We start from the raw sequence: 16,273 nt of genomic DNA, 5'->3' as shown, positions 1-16,273 counted from the left end.
TGTCCATCTGGGGAAGGTACACTTGTCTAATGAGTTCCAGGATTTAGAATGAGCAACTGTTAAGGAATTTCATCTTTTATCACAGTTTTGTGAAAAGGCCTTCATGATATATTGTGAGTTTGAAACAACCTGCCAAGGAGTGCAGCTTATAGCAGATTGGCAAACATTGACAGTGGACTCATTAGCAATTATTGTAATCAGGAGGGAACAACTGATTCCTATGGCATTGGTATTTTGCTGTGCAATGCAACTTAAGTATTGTGAAGTCAGGAGTTCTTCGTAGCAGACTCCTTGTAAGAGATTCTACCTTTTCAATCAATGTCTATGCTGCCTTTCTTCCAGCAGCTCTTACTGCTGTTGCTGACCTCATGGCCAAGTGTTCTGAGTGGCAACTTTTCTTTAAGTGCATCTGACAGTAATCTTCACACTACATTTGGATTTACTAGTTGAAAAGGTTAAAGATGTCAGCTGTATGTTAACTCCAGCTGCTCTGCAGATGGAATTGTGCACCTAGACAAGAGCAGATAAAACAGTTCATTCAGGATAAACTTCTATTTGTTTCCCAAATGCTGATGGTCAGATTTATTGATGTCATTGCTGTTGCCCTTCTGATTAACTGTACCCTCACTTAGCTTTATTTCCCTTATGCGCTGGTGCAGTGCATTGAAGATGAACGTTGAATTTCTTCCTCAGAGCTGTTGAGACAAGAGTCAAGTGGATGGAAGCTGACTCTGGAATACCATGCAGATTCTTTTGCTGCTGCAGTTAATGGGACTTGACATCAAGAAGGAACTCCAAAGCAAAATAATGAACCAGCAGGCTTTGTTTTTTGCTTTGGATTCCATGATCATCAGTGATTGATCCTTGGAGCAAGATGAAATGTGCTCAGTTTCTCCTTCCAAGAAGGTCTCTAATTATTAGCCTCAAGGAAGAGGATGGCTTAGATAAACTCCTTGTAGCCAGAAATACTAAGTATCTGCAATTATGTCTGTAGAAGGCTATGTAGTTTGAGGGTCACAGACTGTATACTGTCACAAACCTTCCCATCCTTCATCTGAAGTTTTAGTTGCATTTACAGTATATTCTGTCCATGTTGTAAGTGCCCTCAGAAAAAAGCGAACATCCTGTTAATTATTAACTCAAATGTTTCTAACTTTGGACTTATTTTGTAAAATGCTAATGAGAAAAGGTGACTGACAGTAACATGGTTGTTTAAAAGAAAAACTTCTGAAATTTGGAAATAAGTTCATTTCTCAATTTGATTATTTACCAAGTTTTTACTTCTCAATATTTACTGTACCAGTAATTAGCCCTGTGTTGGCATGTGGCCAAGTGGTTAAGGAGTTGGTCTAGTGATCTGAAGGTCGCTAGTTCGAGCCTCAGCTAAGGCAGCGTGTTGTGTCCTTGACCACTTAACCACACATTGCTCTGCGACGACAACGGTGCAAGCTATATCAGCCCTTGCCCTTCCCTTGGACAACATCAGTGGCATGGTGAGGGGATGCTTGCAGCATGGGCAACTGCCAGTCTCCCATACAACCCTGCCCAGGCCTGCGCCCTGGAAACTTTCCAAGGCGCAAATCCATGGTCTCTCGAGACTAATGGATGCCTATAAATAATTAGCCCGTGACCTTGTACGACTTTCTGTCTACAGGTATCATTGCCTCAAGCTGTATAATGTAATCAGTGGACTAACTTGGTGAATTTCCTCTTTGCAGTATTTCCAGTAATACAGGTATCCCCTGTTTTTCGAACGTTCGCTTTACGACTGTTACGAAAGACCTACATTAGTTACCTGTTTTCGCTAACGGAAGGTGTTTTCCCTGTTAAGAAAAAAGACAGCGCGCGTGCACCAAGCAGCCAAGCTCCTCCCCCGGAACTGCATTCTAGCCACCATTGCTTAAGCACATGCCTGTGAGCATCTGTGCTTTATCTCAATATACTTTGTGCATCCATTAGCAAGATGAGTTCTAAGGTATTGGAAAAGCCTAAAAGAGTGCGTAAGGGTATTACACAGCGTAAAACTGTGTAAAGCATTTCGATCGTGGCGAACGAAGTAAGAACATAGTGAGTTTACCTAAGGAGGCTGGGTTTGTGGAAGTTGACGAAGATGATGTTGAAGAGGTTTTAGCATCCCATGACCAAGAAATGACAGATGAAGAGCTGATGAAGAGGAAAGGATAACAATTGAAGCCGAACGCAGTAGTGAACTGCCCGAAAATGAAGTCATCCAGGAACTGAATGTGAAGCAATTGCATGAGATTTTCGCTGCGATTGACGGCACTGCAGTGATTGCAGAAAAGTATGACTTTAATTTTGAAAGGGTACGTAGGTTTAGGGCATATTTGTGGGATGGTTTGAGTGCTTACAAAGAACTGTATGATAGAAAAATGCGCGAGGCTAAGCAGTCAAGAATATTGTCATATTTCAAGCCTTCCACATCAGCCACAGCAGACGGCGAGACTCGACCTTAGACATCGAGGCAGGCAGACATAGAAGAAGGTGACCTGCCTGCCCTGACGGAAACAGATGACAATGAGATGACACCCCAGTGTCCCACTACCCCAGCCTCTGACGACTCAGCCTAACACACCATCATCAGTGTGCTCGCTGTCTTCCAGATTCTGGTAAGTTAAACTACACTGGACGTACATTATTTCTACTTTATATAGGCTGTGTATTTTATGTGTTATTTGGTATGATTTGGCAGCTTCATAACTTAAAGGTTACTGGAAAGAGTGCTTCTGCCGAAAGCGCTTGCGCTGTGTGTTTCTGCCAAGAGCGCTTGCGCCAAGTGTTTTTGCCGCAAGTGCTGTCGAGAGTGCTTGCGTGAGATTTTCTTTATGGTAGACAGTGCTACAATAATTGCAGAAAAGTATTCCTACTTTATATAGGCTGTGTATTTATCAGATCATTCCTGCTTTTACTATATATTACTGTTATTTTAGGTTTTATGTGTTATTTGGCATGATTTGGTAGGTTATTTTTTTGGGTCTGTGAATGGTCACAAATTTTTCCCATATAAATAAATGGGAAATGGCTTCTTCACTTTATGACATTCTGGCTTACGAACCATTTCATAGGAACGCTCTACCTTTGAATAGCGGGGGGAACCTGTATTTGAGAAAAGTAGTTGCTTCCTGATTATTTATAATTTTAAATAGAATTTAAAAATTTCATCAAAGATACTTGTTGAAAGCTAATTTCTAAGAACATAAAATCATTACTTCGCTGTCAACTAATGTCATACTGTTATCATCTTTGTTGTGAAGAATGGGTAGTTGGTGTAAATTTATTAGTAATCTATAGTACGCTGAAAAGTTATGGAATATTTCCACACAGATTCAACTCGTCAATCCCTTGCCAGCTTTCTGCATGAACATTCCTTTTCCCCATCCCCCTGTAAGTTTGAATCTGTATCCACTGTTTACCTAATTGTCTTTTGAAAGTGATGAGCATCAACAGATCATTTGCAATACCAGGGAAACAACACTCCCTAAGTACAGGCAGAGACGGCCAGCAGTGAGGACCAAGAAGGTTTGGACAAGGGAAGCACAGGAGGACTGCTTTGAATCGGTGGACTGGACTGTTTTCAGGGATTCATCTTTGAACCTGGATGAGTATGCTGCAGTTGTTACCAACTTCATCTAAATCTGTGTGGATGAGTGCGTGCCTACGAAGACTTACTGTACATTCCCAAACCAAAAGCCGTGGATGAACCAGGAGGTAAGTCATCTGCTGAAGGCTAGATCTATGGCATTCAAGTCTGGCATCCCAGACCTGTACCAGAAAACCAGGTATGATTTGCGGAGGGCTATTTCAAAGACAGACAATTTCGAATGAGGTTGGAGGCGATATCAGATGCATGCAACTCTGGCAGGGTGCATTACTTCCTACAAAGTGAAACCCAATAGTATGAATGGCAGCGATTCTTCACTATGCCTTCTACGCACGCTTTGAAAGGGAGAACACAGCTACAGCTGTGAAGATCCCTGCTGCACCTGATGACCCTGTGATCTCTGTCTCAGAGGCCGATGTTAGACTGTCTTTAAAGAGAGTGAACCCTCACAAGATAGAAGGTCCCGATGGAGTACCTGGTAAGGCTCTGAAAACCTGTGCCAGCCAGCTAGCGGGAGTATTCAAGGACATTTTCAACCTCTCACTGCTATGGGCAGAAGTTCCCACTTGCTTCAAAAGGGCAACAATTATTACCAGTACCTAAGAAGAATAATGTGGGCTGCCTTAATGACCCATCGCTGGTAGCACTCAGATCGACAGTGATGAAATGCTTTGAGAGGTTGGTCATGATTAGACTGAACTTCTGCCTCAGCAAGGACCTGGACCCATTACAATTAGCCTATTGCCACATTAGGTCAACGGCAGACTCGCAGTCTCAGTGGCTCTCCACACAGCTTTAGACCACCTAGACAACACAAACACCTATGTCAGGATGCTGTTCATTGACTGGCTCAGCATTTAATACCATCATTCTCATAATCCTGATTGAGAAGTTGCAGAACCTGGGCCTCTGTATCTCCCTCTGTGATTGGATCCTTGACTTCCTAACCGGAACACCACAGTCTCTGCGGATTGGTGATAACATATCCTCCGCGCTGATGGCTCAGCCCACTGCTCTACTCTCTGTATACATGTGACTGTGTGGCTAGGCATAGCTCAAATACCATCTACAGATTTGCTGATGATAACAACCATTGTTGGTAGACTCTCAGGTGGTGAGGGGCCGTACAGGAGTGAGATAAGCCAACTAGTGGAATGATGCTGCAGCAACAACCTGGCACTTAACGTCAGTAAGATGAAAGAGCTGATTGTGGACTTCAGGAAGGGTAAGACGAAGGAGCACATGCCAATCCTCATAGAGGAATCAGAAATGGAGATAGTGAACAGCTTCAAATTCCTGGGTGTCAAGATCTCTGAGGATCTAACCTGGTGCCAACATATCAATTTAGTTATAAAGAAGGCAAGACAGCGGCTATACTGTACTTCATCAGGAGTTTGAAGAGATTTGGCATGTCAACAAATACACTCAAAAACTTCTATAGTTGTACTGTGGAGAGCATTCTGACAGGCTGCATCACTGACTGGTATGGAGGGGCTACTGCACAGGACCGAAAGAAGCTGCAGAAGGTTGTCAATCTAGTCAGCTCCATCTTGGGCTCTAGGCTACGAAGTACCTAGGACATCTTTGGGGAGCATGTTTCAGAAAGGCAGCATCCATTATTAAGGACCTCCAGCACCCAGGGCATGTCCTTTTCTCACTTACCATCAGGTAGGAGATACGGAAGCCTGAAGGCACACACTCAGCGATTCAGGAACAGCTTCTTCCCCTCTGCCATCCAGTTCCTAAATGGACATTGAAGTTTTGGACACTACCTCATTTGTTTTAATATACAGTATTTCTGTTTTTTGCACATTTAAGAAAATTCTATTCAATATATGTAATTAATATACGTTTATTATGTTTTATTTTTTTCTCCCTCTGCTAGATTATGTATTGCATTGAACTGCTGCTGATAAATTAACAAATTTCACGTCACATGCCGGTGATAATAAACCTGATTCTGATTCTAATTCTGAGTCTGCATGCTTTTAGGCAGAGTATTCTAATTCATTGTCGTTTGCTTTGTGAAAAAGCTTTTCCATATTTTATTCTGTTTCTATGTTGCTCACTTAATCCAGTGGTCCCCAACCTTTTTTACACCACGGACTGGTTTAATATTGACAATATTCTTGCGGACTGGCCGATGGGGGGGTAGGTGTTAATCACGACCAGAATATGGGTGATAAGTCAACTGTAAAGTCACCTTCAAGTGGCTAATACACTCAATTTTATTTCTAAAAGGGTTTATCTAACAAATTTAATATTAAACATACAGCAGGTATTTTCCTGGCATGAACATATAAAATCATTGCAACACACCAATATCGCTGAATCAGTGGGAGCCCCGGGCTTGTTTCCCTGCAACAAGATGGTCCCATCGAGGGGTGATGGGAGACAGTAATACTCGAAGGGGGTTCCATATGTCCAGTCTATTCCGTAATTTAGTTTTTGTTGCGTTCATTGCAGAAAACCCCGCCTTGCAGAGATATGATGTTGGAAATGGAAGCAATGTTTTCAGTGCTTTCGTGGCTATCTCAGGATATTCAGCCTTGACTTTGATCCAGAATGCCAGCAGAGATGTTATGTCAAACATACTTTTTAGCCCACCGTCATTTGCAAGCTCGAGGAGTTGACCTTCCTGCGCTGACATGGGTGATTCACCGGGGACATTCACAAATGGGTCACAGACCCATTCCTTTGCATGTCTTGGGTCATTTGCGGTTGGGAAGTAACGCTGGAAATCTGTCGACAGTGGAGATAGGTGATCACGCACCAGCTGTGAGAGGGACGGTGCAGCCTCAGTCTCTCCCAAAATCCCAGCTAATGTTGGGAACATGTCAAATATGCCCCTGTCCACTCGCTGGCCCCACAGTTCCAGTTTGGCTTTGAAAGCAGACACTTTATCTGCCAACTTGAAGACAGTTGTCATTCCCCCCTGAAGTGACTAATTGAGTTCATTGAGCAGGTTGAAGATGTCATTCAGATAAGTGAGTTTTGCTATCCACTCCTCGTCACATAGTGACTCGTTAAGCCGTTCCAACAGCTGTGCTTCGATGTCCTCTGCTATGTCATTGATTCTCCTTGAAACTGTGGTAGCTGAAAGAGAAACCTGTGCCATCTTGTTAGCTGCAGCTTCTCCCAACAGATCACGGCACATGTCCTTGGCAGCAGGCAGAATCAGTTCTTCACCAACAGTGAAAGGCTTCTTAGCCTTAGCAATACGGCTAGCCACTAAGTACGACACTCTCCGAGCAGCAGCATTTGTGGAGGTGGTGGCTCTCAGCACTTGCTTCTGTCCCACTTGCTCACGTTTTTTTGCTTAAAAAACTCAACAGGTTTGTCTATAAGTGCAGGGTGCTTGGACTCAAGGTGCCGAAGCAGTTTTGAGGGCTTCATTGCCTCATTAGACAGCTTGTCTCCACATATCACACACGGGGCTTGGAGTGTGCAATTCACCGGTCGCATTAAAGCCATATTTTATGTACAACTCGTCGTACTTTCTGTTGAAGGAAGCTTTTTTTTTTGCAGTCTAGGCTTCAGCTGTCTCTGCGTTATCATCATCATTAGGCCTTTTATGTCCCTACCACCTCTTCCAAAGAAACTCTCAAGCGTGTTTGTTTTTTACTCATTGAGTAGTTATAGGTTAATGATCGACTGATGACTTCGCGTGTGTTCAAGTTCAACAGTGGGCGTGACGGAATGAGGAAAGGTGCAGCTGACTCGTATTGTTTCATATAACCAAATCATATTGTTCCCTCACGGCCTGGTAGCACATGCTTCGTGGCCCGATGGTTGGGGACCACTGACTTAATCTACATCTCCCTTTTATCCTAATGTATTCTCATAATTTTCTTGTTGCTTGGAGAAAGGGAGGATCTAAAAGGTTTGTTACACACTTTAATAATTTATTTATTTATTGAGATATAGCACAGAATACGCCTTTCTGGCTCTTCGACCTGTGCCGCCCAAGCAACCTGACTGAATTCAGCCTAATCATGGGATAATTTACGACGACCAATTAACCTACCAACTAATTTCTGCAATTGGTACCTGCCTGTGTAATGAGACAGGACTAATAAAAAATGTCCTAGTAAAGGATCCCCTTGGAATGAGTGACCATAACATGGTCGAATTCCATATTCAATTAGAGGATGAGAGGGTTGGATCTCAAACAAGCGTACTGAGCTTAAATAAAGGAGACTATGATGGTATGAGAGCGGAATTGCTTAAGATGGATTGGGAAAATAGATTAAAGGGTAGATCGGTACTTGATCAGTGGTGTATATTTAAGGAGTTATTTTACAACTATCAAGAAAAATATATTCCACTGAAGAAAAAAGGGTGTAAAAGAAAAAATAGTTATCCGTGGCTAAGTAAAGAAATAAAGCAAAGTATACGACTAAAAAGAAAGTTATATAAGGTAGCTAAATCTAGTGGGAAGATTGAAGATCGAGAAGCTTTTAAAGATCAGCAGCAAATAACAAAAAGATTGATTAAGAAGGGGAAGATAGATTATGAAAGTAAATTGGCGAAAAACATAAAAGCAGATAGTAAGAGTTTTTATAGTTACATAAAAAGAAAAAGGGTGGCTAAAGTAAATGTTGGTCCCCTAGAAGATGAGACCGGGAAATTAATGGTAGGGGACATGGAGATGGCGGAAACGCTGAACAAATATTTTGTATCAGTTTTTACAGTAGAGGACACTCAAAATATCCCAACACTGGATAAACAGGGGGCTCTGGGGGAGAGAAGCTAACTATGATTCAAATCACCAAGGAAATGGTACTTGATAAATTAATGGGACTGAAGGTGGATAAATCCCCTGGACCGGATGGCTTGCATCCTAGGGTCTTAAGGGAAGTGGCGGTCGGGATTGTGGATGCATTAGTGATAATTTTTCAAAACTCGCTGGACTCGGCAATGGTCCCGGCAGATTGGAAAAATGCTAATATAACTCCTTTATTTAAAAAGGGCAATAGACAGAAGGCTGGGAATTATAGGCCAGTTAGCCTAACATCTGTGGTTGGCAAAATGTTGGAATCGATAATTAAGGAAACAGTAACAGGGCATTTGGATAAACATAGCTTAATAGGACAAAGTCAGCATGGCTTTACAAAAGGGAAGTCATGTTTGACAACTTTGTTGGAGTTCTTTGAGGACATAACATATAGGGTAGATAAAGGGGAACCAGTGGATGTGGTGTATTTGGACTTCCAAAAGGCATTTGACAAGGTGCCACACCAAAGATTATTACTTAAAGTAAAAAATCATGGGATTGGGGATAATATTCTGGCATGGGTGGAGGATTGGCTTTCTAACAGAAAATAGAGAGTTGGGATAAATGGTTTATTCTCAGACTGGCAGTTGGTGACTAGTGGTGTTCCGCAGGGGTCAGTGTTGGGACCCCAACTCTTTACAATCTATATTAATGATTTGGAGAAAGGGACTAAGTGCAACATATCGAAGTTTGCTGATGACACAAAGATGGGAGGGAGTGTAATGAGTGCGGAGGACATTGAAACCCTGCAGGGGGACATAGATAGGCTGAGTGATTGGGCAGACATTTGGCAGATGAAATATAATACTGACAAGTGTGAGGTCTTGCACTTTGGCAGGAAAAATAATAGAGCAAGTTATTATCTAAATGGAGAGAAACTGGAAAGTGCTTCTGTGGAAAGGGATCTGGGGGTCCTGGTGCAGGAAACACAAAAAGTTAGTATGCAAGTGCAGCAGGTGGTCAAGAAGGCCAATGGAATGCTGGCTTTTATTGCTAGGGGAATGGAGTATAAGAACAGGGAGGTCTTACTGCAGTTGTACTGGGTATTGGTGAGACCACACCTGGAGTACTGCGTGCAGTTCTGGTGTCCATATTTAAGAAAGGACATACTGGCTCTCGAGGCAGTGCAGAGAAGGTTCACTGGGTTAATTCCGGGGATGGGTGGGTTGATGTATGATGAGAGGTTGAGTAGATTGGGACTCTACTCATTGGAGTTCCGAAGAATGAGAGGCGATCTTATTGAAACATATAAGATTGTGAAGGGGCTTGATCGGGTGGATGCGGGGAGAATGTTCCCAATGATGGGTGAAACTAGGACTAGGGGGCATAATCTTAAAATAAGGGGATGCCGTTCCAGGACTGAGATGCGGAGAAATTTCTTCACTCATAGGGTAGTGGGGCTGTGGAATTTACTGCCGCAGAGAGCTGTGGAAGCTACTACACTCAATAAATTCAAAACGGAGATAGACATTTTCCTGGTATAAAAATGGCATTAGGGGATACGGTGAGCGAGCAGGTAAGCGGACATGAGGCTAGGTTTAGATCAGCCATGTGATCTCCTGGACCAGTTTTCGATAGCCTGGATGGGTCGGAGAGGAATTTTCCAGATTTTTTCTCCTCAATTGGCAACTCGGTTTTTTTTCCCCCGGGTGATCACATGGGTTTGGGCGGGATGAATAATAAAATAAAATGGGCGGCATGGTGCCCTGTTGGTTGGCACTGTTGCCTTGTGGGATTCGGTGAAAACTAGAGTTAAGATTGGATCAGCCATGATCTTGTTGAATGGCGGAGCAGGCTTGAGGGGCCGATTGGCCTACTCCTTACGTTCTTATGTTCTTATGTTAAACGTAAATTGGAAAGAGAAAATGGTTTCTCTTTTCCAGATTGTCATATTGTAAACTTTTTTAGATCATTATGGAATTGTTTTTGTTTAATACCACTTCTTGCATTCTCAGGTGTTATGGACAGGTAATGAAAGGGAGAAATTCCCAGGTGCAACAATGACTGAATGTTTCCTGCCGCCAACGAGCAGTCCCAGTGAACATCGCAGGGCTGAGCATGGCAGTGGCCTAGCTCGTACTCCAAGCTCCGAGGAGATCAGTCCTACAAAATTCCCAGGACTGTATCGAACAGGTGAAATTTCACCTCCTCATGAAGGCCTGCATGAGTCTGTTGATATAGTGTCTGACGATGAAAAGGAGCACACAAAGAAAAAAGGCAAATTTAAAAAGAAAGAAAAAAGAAGTAAGTATTGTTCACCAAGGATCATGATATGTTTACTATGACCATAAAAATACACCAGGACTGTTACTATGATTTAACTGATAGTGTGAGGAACGTAGTGGATGGACAGGAGGGGTAAAGTGATCTTTGTAATCCCTGGATCCTGATTTTTTTTTTTTACTCCACTCAAAAAATTTACTGTGAAGGTTGTGTGTTTAGTTCTCAATTCAGCTGCTAATGGGGTTGAACCTACAATATAAACTGACTTCATTATTAGATATCTCACTCAGGCTGAAGTGAGATAAAACAAATAATTTATATCATATGTCACCACTCTACAGTTTGTTCTGAAATGGAAAACATTTGACTTCTCAATACTAGCATTCTCATGGTGAGCAGAAACCATATGAGCCATAATTTGCAGACAGTAAATTATTGTAGTTGTACTATAGAATAGAAAGGTATTTTTGGGTGATGAGAAACTGGTAAAAATTGGTGTACGGAAAGAATATCGATGTGTATGTAGATAGAGCAAGTGATTAAGAAGCAAATGACTGTCATTATTGCAAAGTGGCATATAGGAGCGAGGAAACCTTCCTGTGATTCCACATGATTTTAAGTCAGCATCTGATGTACTGTGTGTAGTTTTGCTCTTTATTGAAGGATATGCTTGTCTTGGAACTAGTGTAATGTTGAATCAGTAGATTAGTTCATTGGATGTGATTTTCTTCTAGAGATTGAAGAGAGAGAGTCTGTCAGTACAGCACTCTGGAGTTTGACATTTTGAAGTCTTTTTTTTTGGAAGGATGAATGGACAATATAGAATTATTCGGCTATAGGCTCAAGATAGTAAATTGTCCATTTAGATTTGAGTTACAGGGACATCTTTTAAATTTTTGGCATTGTACAGTTCAGAAAACAATGGGTAATCTGCTAGATAGTATATTCAAGATTAATATTGATAGAATTTTGGGGATACGACAAATTCCAAGAAGTGGGAATCAGTTTGGAAAGTGGATTTAAGGTAATCACCATACTTTTATCGAGTTATTATGGAGGTTTAAGAATTCTTGCATTTTGCACAAATGACTCACGGTATAGGTTTAAGAAGTTGTGTCCTGGAGAGGTCTGAGAAGGCAGCAGATTATAAAACAAAAATAACATGGACCTTATTTTCCTTTCTTTTTACATAGCTGAGGGGTATGCAGCCTTCCAAGAGGACAGCTCAGGTGATGAAGCAGAGAGCCCATCAAAGATGAAAAGACCAAAAGGTATCCATGTCTTCAAAAAGCCTAGTTTCTCCAAGAAGAAAGAAAAAGATTTTAAGATCAAAGAAAAGCCAAAGGAAGAAAAGCACAAAGAGGAAAAGCATAAAGAGGACAAACACAAGGAGAAAAAGTCCAAAGATATAACTGCAGCTGATGTTGTTAAACAGTGGAAAGAGAAAAAGAAAAAGAAAAAACCTGTTCCAGAGCAGGAACCAGTTCTGATGGATGCTCCTTCTTCCTTCCGGCCTATCTTTGGTATTCCATTGGCTGAGGCTGCTGAGAGGACTATGCTATACGATGGGATCCAGCTACCAGCAGTTTTTCGCGAATGCATTGACTATATTGAAGATTATGGCATGAAGAGTGAAGGCATTTATAGGGTATCAGGTATGGTTTCAGCTTAGTTTGGGCTGTTCACTGTTTTTGTTGAAGAGAGAAATTATGCAAAATTAGAACTTGCTTCCAAAACCTTTTCATTGCATGAATTTTCTTGTTATGTAAGATGAAACTGTAAGGTTGATTAAATTTATGGTTTAAAATTAGTATCTGTTAGATCCATGCTTCCTAGATGATCAGATGCTGATTGATTTACATTTGTAGTTAGTTACTCTGAATCAACTATGTTGCATCAGCAATAAATTTTTTTATCTTTTTTTATCTTCACCCAGAGAAGTGTGATGATTTTGATGGAACCTAGCACTGGACAGCCCATTTGACCCACAATAAGCCAATCTTGATGTTAATTTATACTGCGTCTTCCTCTTGTGTGTCACCCATATCCATCTGTTCCCTTCGTATTTAAGTGTCTATATTAAAGCCTCTTAAACCCCATCAAACCACCTGCTTCAGCTACTACGCCTGCTAACCTCTTCCAGGCACATACAAATCTCTGCATAGAGGAAACTTGCCCCTCTTGCAAAAAAATGTTTTAGCTATTGAACAAATCACTGAATATGGTCCCATACAATCACTACAAAACTGTATTGAACAAATCACTGATTGGACGAGCCAAAATGTCCTCCAGTTAAACAAAGTGCAAACTGAAATATTTGTGTTTGGTGCCAAAATAGAATGATTAAAAGTTAGTGCTCACTTGTCATTACAGACCACAAACCAAGCCAGAATCCTCGGTGTTGTGATGGACTCGTAACTGCCACATTAAGACAATTGCAAAGTCAGCCTACTACCATCTTAAAAATATAGCGAGAGTTTAAAGGGCTTATATGTGTGGCATCCGTTAGTCTCATGAGACCATGGATCTGCGCCTTCTCTGGGACGCAGGCCTGGGCAAGGTTGTATGGGAGATCGGCAGTTGCCCATGCAGCGAGTCTCCCCTCTCCAGGCACTGTATGTCTCAGCATGATCTAGTAAAACTTGTTTGTGCTTTTATTTTTAGTAGGCTTCACTACTGTAATGGCTTTTTCACAGGTCTCTGTAAAAAAAAAATCCCTCAGACAGCTGCAGCTCATTCAGTATACTGCTGCTAGAATCCTCACTAACAGCAAGAAAGTAGAACATATAACTCCAGTTCTCAGATCGCTACACTGGCTTCCTGTCCATCAGAGGATTGATTTTAAAATATTGCTACTGGTTTATAAAACACCAAATGGTCTATGGCCAAAATACGTCTTTGATTTCTTGCTGCATTATGATTCTTCTCAAGCTCTCAGATTGTCTGGGGCGGATCAGCTTACCATCCCCAGGGTAAAAACCAAACGTGTGAAGCAGCTTTTAGTTACTATTCTCTACATATTTGGAATAACCTTCCAGAGGATCTGAAGTCTGCCCCAACTTTAAGCTCTTAAATCGAGGCTTAAAACTTTTCACTGTAGCTTTTAATTAGAATCTCCTGCACTATAATTTCTATATATCATATCTATTTTTTGTGTGATTTTATTCTCTTATATAATGTCTGAAATTTGCTGTTTGATTTTTATATCTTGTTCTATGTAAAGCAGTTTGAACTGCCTTGTGTTTGAAAAGTGCTATACAAATAAACTTACTTGCTTGCTTACTGCACTGAATTACTAGCTATCAGTTGGCCAAGAATAAAATCTGATTTATTTTTTTTGGACTTGATTTCCCAAATGGTGTGGTGTGATCTTAGGATGCAGGGAGCTCAAAAAGGATCAGCAATGTGTCTTACATTCTTCTTAGGATACATAAGGTACCGGTAGTTCTAATTGAGACCATAATGAAGACATAGGTTTATTTAAATTAAACATTATGCTTTTTATTTGAGTTGTTAGGTTAGCATCTTAGTTACCTGGCAGTGGAGGGTAAAACTAACTTGGGAAATGAAAATCTAAAGTGGGGAAAAAAGCAAACTGAAATTCTGTAGTCTAAATATAGACTTTGACAATCAGTAATGTAGTATAAGGTACAAATTTAGTTTCAGGTCAATTTTTGAAACTGCTACCATTTGCACCAGTGTATTGTCCATTTGGGGTTAGTCCATCTATTACAGGGGTTCCCAACCTATATTCTGCAGAGGATGCCTAACATTACCTGAGGGGTCTGTGAACCCCAGGTTGGGAACTCCTGGCCTATTGGAACTCGGGTTGCATTTTCAGGAATGAGAGTGCTAATGGAACCATCTAAAAGGAATTGAGCATGATTCGGTGTGGAGTGTTGGCAATGTGCAGTGGCTGTCTGTGAAGGCACTTAATGGGCTGTCTGGAGTAAATGGTGTGGATGGTAGCACAGTGATGACAGGACTGCTAGAGGTGGGCTGCAGCTGCTCCATTTGTGAACAGGCCGTCAGGATCTTAAGGTGATTACCCTGTTTTGTGCTGTTAAGAATTAAGTGATACTGGCCTAGCTCTAAATTATAGGTTTACAGAGTCTCCTAAAGCCTGCAAAACAAGAAACTTCCAGTCATGTAACTGGATTTGGTTACACTGTTTAGCATCCAGGAAAATTTTGTATTGATATTCCATTTATTTCCAATATATAAAATTAATTTTCATTGAAATAATGAATATTCTGCTTTTTGTATTTACTTTCTCTGCCTTAGGAACCAAATCAAAAGTAGATGAATTAAAAATTGTATATGATCGTGAAGAGTCTCCAAATCTGGATGATTATGATGCAAATACAGTGGCCAGCCTCTTGAAACAATACCTTCGTGAGTTGCCAGAAAATATTCTTACCAAGGAACTTTTGATGAAGTTTGAGGATGCGTGCGGGAAAGGCACGGACAGCGAAAAAGTCCAGGAGTGCCAGCGTCTGCTAAAAGAACTGCCTGCACCTAATTACCTTCTCTTTTCTTGGCTTATTATCCATATGAACCATGTCATTGAAAAAGAAAGTGAAACAAAAATGAACATCCAGAATATTTCTATTGTTCTTAGCCCTACTGTTCAGGTACTGTATGTGATACAAGTGTATTTGTTAGTATAATTTTTATAGGATTTGCTGTAAATTAAGAAAATAGTAGATCCATTTATTCAGATAGACCTTTGCTTTCTCTTCCTCCATGATTTCTGTTCAGTTTCTCCAGTTTTAGGTCTATCATTACCACATCTGCATACAAACATAGGGTGAAGTTTAGATGAATGAGAGTTGAACTTATTCAAATACAAGGTCCTAGCAAGGCTTGACAGAGTAAATGCTAGGATGTTATCACAAATGGAAGATTCTCAAAATCAAGACATAACTACAAGGGCTTGTTATTTAAAGCTAAGTTAGGTACAGGTTGGTGAATCTCTACAGCGGGTGTTAGAGGCAGGGTTAAGTATTTAAATATTTGACAGTTTGTGGAATAGAGGGTTATGGGGGAATGAATGGCACAGAAGAAAAGTTGAGCTTAGTATAGAGCAGCCATGGCCGTATTAAATGGTGAGACAGGGTTGATGAGCCTGATGGCCCGCTGTTGCTCCCTTTTTCATGCATGCATTAAAAAGGTCACTTAATTCATAATGAGGATAGTTTCTCTTTTGAGTTCAATTCTGGAGAAAGTGGCACTACTCAGCATCTTTTTCTTAGGATTTACAGGTTTTACACTTGCAAATTTAAACCCTTGATTTCCATAGATTATGTGGAGTTCAAGTTGAGCATAGTAGTCCACTCATGCATGTGAGAATGAATGTCCATGTCAGTTTCACTAAAATCCAATATTTGTTGTCGGTCCAGTGGTGGCTTCAGTTTGTTTGTGATTTAATGATGCATCTTCATCTCTACAACAAGAAATAAGAGAAATAAGTTAAATCTTGAGCTGCTGTCACTTGCCTGTATTTTGGAATGTTAAGATTAGATGGAATATTAAGGTTTGCTGTGCTTTGGCTTGTTTATTTCTGTCTTATCTTTACTCAACTTGGTTGAGTATATAAGAATTAAATAGACAGTGCCACCAGATATTCTTAGTGACTTGCCTGAAACTTACTG

The 16,273-nt window shown here is 40.9% G+C and overlaps 1 protein-coding gene across 3 annotated transcripts in view; it reads left to right on the top strand.

The window, feature by feature from the left end:
• Positions 1 to 16,273, top strand: part of ralbp1 (ralA binding protein 1) — a 56,350-nt gene that overhangs the window by 2,156 nt on the left and 37,921 nt on the right. For 2 of the 3 annotated variants that reach the window (XM_073047281.1, XM_073047301.1), the window contains exons 2-4: positions 10,352 to 10,640; positions 11,813 to 12,274; positions 14,904 to 15,253. In XM_073047281.1, the coding sequence (XP_072903382.1) occupies positions 10,397 to 10,640; positions 11,813 to 12,274; positions 14,904 to 15,253 (1,056 nt within the window). In that variant the 5' untranslated portion in view covers positions 10,352 to 10,396. Of the gene's footprint in view, positions 1 to 2,448; positions 2,628 to 10,351; positions 10,641 to 11,812; positions 12,275 to 14,903; positions 15,254 to 16,273 lie in introns of those variants that run through there. The other variant, XM_073047293.1, reaches the window with a different exon arrangement.

This window comes from Hemitrygon akajei, chromosome 1 (assembly GCF_048418815.1).
Source record: "Hemitrygon akajei chromosome 1, sHemAka1.3, whole genome shotgun sequence".
NCBI lineage: Eukaryota > Metazoa > Chordata > Chondrichthyes > Myliobatiformes > Dasyatidae > Hemitrygon > Hemitrygon akajei.
This window is presented reverse-complemented; position numbering and strand designations above follow the sequence as displayed.